Raw genomic sequence first — 5,340 nt, 5'->3', positions numbered from 1 at the left:
TAACTAAAGGAGGGTAGCAAAGTTAAATCTAATACTAAAGAAATGCTGAAAATATATGTGCTAAAGCAAAAATATTTTTCTTACCCCAAGCATATCATCTTAGCTAGTTTAGCTTATCTACACATGTTTATTCCAACCATATCTTTTAATCTATTTTAGCAATTTGGACTTACAATAACGTTTGCTTAGGATTAGACCTGTTTTCTAGTCTTTTCTGTTTTATTTTCAGTGTAATTCAAACATTCACATGAACTCATGTTATGAAAGCACAATCACTCTTGGTAAGTAAAACATAAACTCCATAAAACCTGTGTCATTTAACTTCTTTCCAACCATCGTTGAAGTCGGTATGTCTGTTTTCAACCCTTGCTGTTTATTTTAGGAAAACACAAAGATAAACATTTTGAAAACTTTAATATTTTTAGTTGAATTTCTTTTTTAAAATTTCAGTCTGCAACCCTCTCTGTGTGAAAAGGAGCTTATGATGGTGTTTTGAGGTCTCTTCATTCACTTCTGTGTGAGTTACATTTGAGGAATGATATGTACTGCAGTTACTCAGAGTTGTTCATATATATTAGGACCACTCTCACAAGAAGTGAACCAGAAGTGCTTGATTATTCCCTGGCATTGTTCATAAAACTATGTTCTACATCATCCCAGATGTTCTCTGATAAAAAGCCATACTGTTATTCACTCTTATTGTAGTATGATCTTAATAGCTTACAGTTGTTGCCGTTGTTGTGTAGCAAAGGCACATTAGACCAGATAACTAAGAAACTTCAATGTAACGTTAAGAATGCCTAATAATTCTAAGCACTAAAAAAGAGGTCCACAGAAGTATATACGTCTTTTCAGTACAGCTGTTAGTAGTAACCCACTGTTTCCTCCCTGCCACTGTTATCTAACACAAAAATAACCCTGCATTTCCTCTCTAATTACAGAAGCTTCTCTCACGCCAGGAAATAACAATTAAACGCTCTATTAGCACGGGCTAATGTATGATTCATAAAAGAGAATTTTACTAAGTAATCAATGGAAATTTAATAAATAAGTTAATAGAATAAACATGCTTTCAAACTGCTCTCAAACACCTCCATATCACACAGATATTTCTGGCAGTCATTCGTCTTTCAGAGGAAGGCCAAGTGTAGATAACTGTAAAGGCGAGGAACACCAATAAGTCTATATTAAAAAAAAAAATCTTAATCCTATTGTGTTATCGTTAGACTTTCTTTGGACTCTCATGTAACTCAGCTGGAATACACAAAAAGCAGACTTACCATAAAGTGCTTACAAGCACCACCTCTTGTGTGTTTAGTCACTTTAGGTATGTAGTAATATTTTATTGCATGTCTGAGTAGTATGAAGAATTGACTCCCTACTGTATATTACTGTATACTACTATTCTTATTGTATATATTGTATATCTTATTCATCTGTTCCTCTGTCTCTCCTGCTGCTTTGAGCATGTACATGACAAAAGAATTTCCCTCGGGATAAATAAAGTTATTCTTATTCTTATTCTTAGAATGTAAAAGAGTGGATCTGTAAGAATTTACTGTTGATTTACCTTGTAAAACCTTATCAAGGTTCTTGAATTTCAACTCTGTTTACTTTTTTATGTTAGCGTTTCACACACACATACACTCGTGCTGTGATTATTCATCATCGATTTGTGGTGACTTGTGTTACATTTCCATTATAAGGTACAGAGTTTTTAACATTTTCAAAATGTGTAGCATACTCTGCTTAGTTTTGTTTAATGGCCGTAAAATTAGAGGGTTAAATTTTGTTTTTCTGTTTGTTTCTTCGAAAGTGGCTTTTGGATGAGAAGTGAAAAATCTTCAAAAGCCTAAAAGAAGTCCTGCTGACTTCAACTCACACACTTCAGACAGTCGTACTAAGAGGCTGCTCTGTAGTTCCTCATTGCTGAACAGCTGCATGTTATTAAAGTGTCTTCTATTGCTTTTGTAGTTCACGGGTAATCAGTAATGAGTAAGTTAGTTTCTGTTTTTGTGCAGTTTGGTGTTTAGATTGGAATGTGTCTCATGAAGAAAGTGAATCATTAGATTGAATTTTGGGTAATTGTGAACTAATTATTGCCTAATGATATATGTTTTGTTTTTTTTTTAAATTCAGTTTAGTAGAAATTCTTATATAAGAATAATCATTTTTTCTTTAAAGTTTAAGCAAAGGATTGTTGTTGGTTTTTTGTAAATATATTATTATCATCCGAGTAGTCAGCTTGATGTGATAAAATAAAATAAAATAAAATAAAGCCATGATAGCTGAAAACTACATTTTATAATAAAAAACAAACTTAATTCTTTATGCTGGTTAAAATGCTGCTCCCAGCATATGATATACATTAATGCCATTATTGTAGATTATTATATATGAAATTTAAATTTATTATATCTATTGGCTTGTTTTATTTTATAAAACTGTATCATTGTACCATTAAGTTTAGCTGTATTTTATGTCATACATAATATTTTTATAAAGATTTTAACACAAGTGAAAAAAGTCTTAAATGCATGACTTAAATCTTTGAAATTTTAGAAGAGCATCAGTCATGACAGAATTTGTTATTGCAAACTTTATTACAAAAAAATTACACATTTCATTTTTAAACACATCCTAATAACCTTTTGCTTAATGGTTCTGCTCAATAGACCACTGAGACAAGCATCCACTAAAAAACAGTTAAGATTGCACAGTCATCAAAAGGTCTTATATGCTTTCTCTGGCAATAGTTTCATAGCACCATGCAATTCTTTGCATTAGTTTTATTTACTGGCAGAAATGACCACAATCATGCTTATTCACACAACCTCCAAGTACTATGTAGTGTCTCAGTTTTCCCATCCTGACCCTCAAAACACACACCATGTCAAACATGTGTAAAACAGTTTGCCATATAAAATATAAAACCCTATAAAACATTTGTTGTATGAAATAAAAGATGCCCTTTATAGGTTTTTTCAATTTTTTGCAAATCGCTGAATTATTGGAATTAATTGCATGCTTTTAACGACTGACAGTTGTCCACGTAGTAATTCTATGTATAGAAAATATGCATCACAAAGACAAATTAACCTTTGCCTACACTGGGTTATTTGTCCCGATACATATAGCAAGTCCTGGCTTACTATATATGCATCAAGCTTAAATTTGTTAGCAGAGCTTGAGTTTGCCCTTGTTGAGAAGAAGTTCCTCTAGGTAGTGCTGCACCTTTGTCACTGTCATGTAAAGGTGGCTGTCTGGGAACACACTCTCATCCATCTGTACTGCTGGTTTGGGCTTAAGGGGACACTCCATTGATAAGGCGAGGGAGCGCACCCTTCCTTCCAAGCTGGAGACATCAGCCTGAATCTGGATGAGGAAAGGGTGCTGCTGCAGTTCATTATCCAAAACTCCAAGCTCATGGCTTATATTACTTAGTCCTACAATGGAAGGAGGGGGAACACCTATCGGTGAAGCCAGCAACTAAGAATAAAAAAAATAATACGTAAGCTTAGTTTAATATTGAATAAAAACATTCCCCAATGAGAAAATTTAGGCAGAAAACAGTATACGTTATGAAAACAAACAGCAAATCGCATTAACATAAAAATAATCAATATATTGGTACCTTTAGTTTCTTAATGTGGACAAGGGTTATCTGAGCAATGTTTACAATGTTGTGTATGGTGTTTCTGATTGATTCTCCCTTTGTGAGAAGACTAGTGCTCTGATGAGCTGCCATAAGAAAGACGCAGAGAAGGGCCAGAATGTTACGCATCCTAAAAAAGAAAAACGAATTCATTAAATAGACAAAAAGAAAAAAGACATATAAACAAAGACATAATAAAAACATGCAGAAAAAAAATAAAGTATAAACTTAATAGCGTCTTCCTCTGGATATTTTTTGCATTTACTGTGGGGGAAAAGAATCCAATCTCTTACCTGTATTTCTTGAAATGTGCTCCTCTAACTGGCTTCGTTGCAGGTTTCCAACATTTAAATAGTCTGCCCTGAACTTGAGTCTTGCCTCGGTCTGTTCTCCTCCTCTATCCCCCCCACGATACATCTTAAACCTAAGTCTGACCCTTGTAGGTCAACTTCTTAACATGCACTGATTAAAAAGGAAATTCCCATTAAATATCAATAAGAAAACAGATCACTCTGACTCAGACACACGTGTTCTTATTTTTTTTCCCCCCTAAGATGATCATTAACAATGTTAGTATAAGCCAGTTGTTAATGTAACACTTTAATCTTAACTTTGAGTTACTGGAAAATGTGTAGGCAGACTGGCACAGTGCAGAGTGCATGCAGTACAGCTGTTTAAAAGAAAATGTGTATGTAGTGCTATTTGAACTCTTCTTGTTTAGTATAAGTGAGTCATCCTATCAGCTCTTGTTCTAATATTTCTGATAAACAGTTGTGAGTTGCAAAATGTCTGCTGGAAAAAAAATTTGATGCAGTATGGAAACAAATAACGGTATATCGGTATGATTTTGAATTTTGAATGTTGTCTTGGTGTTACTGTGACTCATCTGCGTGTATGAAAGGGAGTATATTCTGTTCATTCTTTTTATTTTACCATTATTTGTCTTCAGTCAGAGCTTCACTTCATTGAGAGTTCACTAGCCGTGATCAGGAATGGAATCAGTAATAAAACCAGTGACGGCATGAGAGTTAAGTGGAACAGTGTGGAAGATCCTTGAACACTGAAACCTTTGAATCTGCCGATGACTGGAAAACCACTAAAATCTTGGACTTCAAACCTTTACAGGGTACCGTCGAGGTAAATAGACCGTTTTACCTGATTGCTTCCGTGTTTGTTTTCTTTTTTGATAGCTAGTTTACATGTTGACAAGCTATTTTCTGGGTTGTCTGTTTAGGTTCTCAGTTAAGTTCTCAGGTCATGGCAGAACGTCTTTTTGTAAGGCAGGGATAACATGTCTGTAACTAATTTAATTCACAATAAATCGGGTTCTCTATACATGTAAATATACCTATACCTATACTTCTTTTTATGTACCACACAACAGAAGCTTAAAACCGAAAAAGCAAGAAAATGCAACAGAACACACTTTTTGTAAGTCAGATGCGTCATTGCAGGGATAGCATGTCTGTAACTAATTTAATTCACAATGAATCATTTTCTCTGTACCTGTAAACAATCTTCATAACATACATATGACTTATTCCTAATGCACTGAAAACTTCTCTGGCTGACCAGTAAATTTGTGTACGGGGGTATAGAAAAAGAACTGAGCAATAGAGTGTTTCAGATATTTTTTTAAAAAGCATTTGATATCTGCTTTAGTCTAAATATTTAAGTTGCGAGTT

The 5,340-nt window shown here is 34.0% G+C and overlaps 1 protein-coding gene across 1 annotated transcript; it reads right to left on the bottom strand.

The window, feature by feature from the left end:
- Positions 1-2,650: 2,650 nt before the first annotated feature.
- Positions 2,651-4,694, bottom strand: LOC120736124 (leptin-B-like). Its single transcript, XM_040036107.1, has 2 exons — positions 3,635-4,694; positions 2,651-3,489 (listed from the first exon to the last, which is right to left on the bottom strand). Exons 1-2 carry the CDS (start codon positions 3,857-3,859, stop codon positions 3,178-3,180), a joined length of 537 nt encoding a protein of 178 aa, XP_039892041.1. The 5' UTR covers positions 3,860-4,694; the 3' UTR covers positions 2,651-3,177.
- Between the last annotated feature and the right edge of the window lie 646 nt (positions 4,695-5,340).

Source organism: Simochromis diagramma, unplaced genomic scaffold (genome assembly GCF_900408965.1).
Source record: "Simochromis diagramma unplaced genomic scaffold, fSimDia1.1 OVJJ01000816.1, whole genome shotgun sequence".
NCBI classification, from domain to species: Eukaryota; Metazoa; Chordata; class Actinopteri; order Cichliformes; family Cichlidae; genus Simochromis; species Simochromis diagramma.
This window is presented reverse-complemented; position numbering and strand designations above follow the sequence as displayed.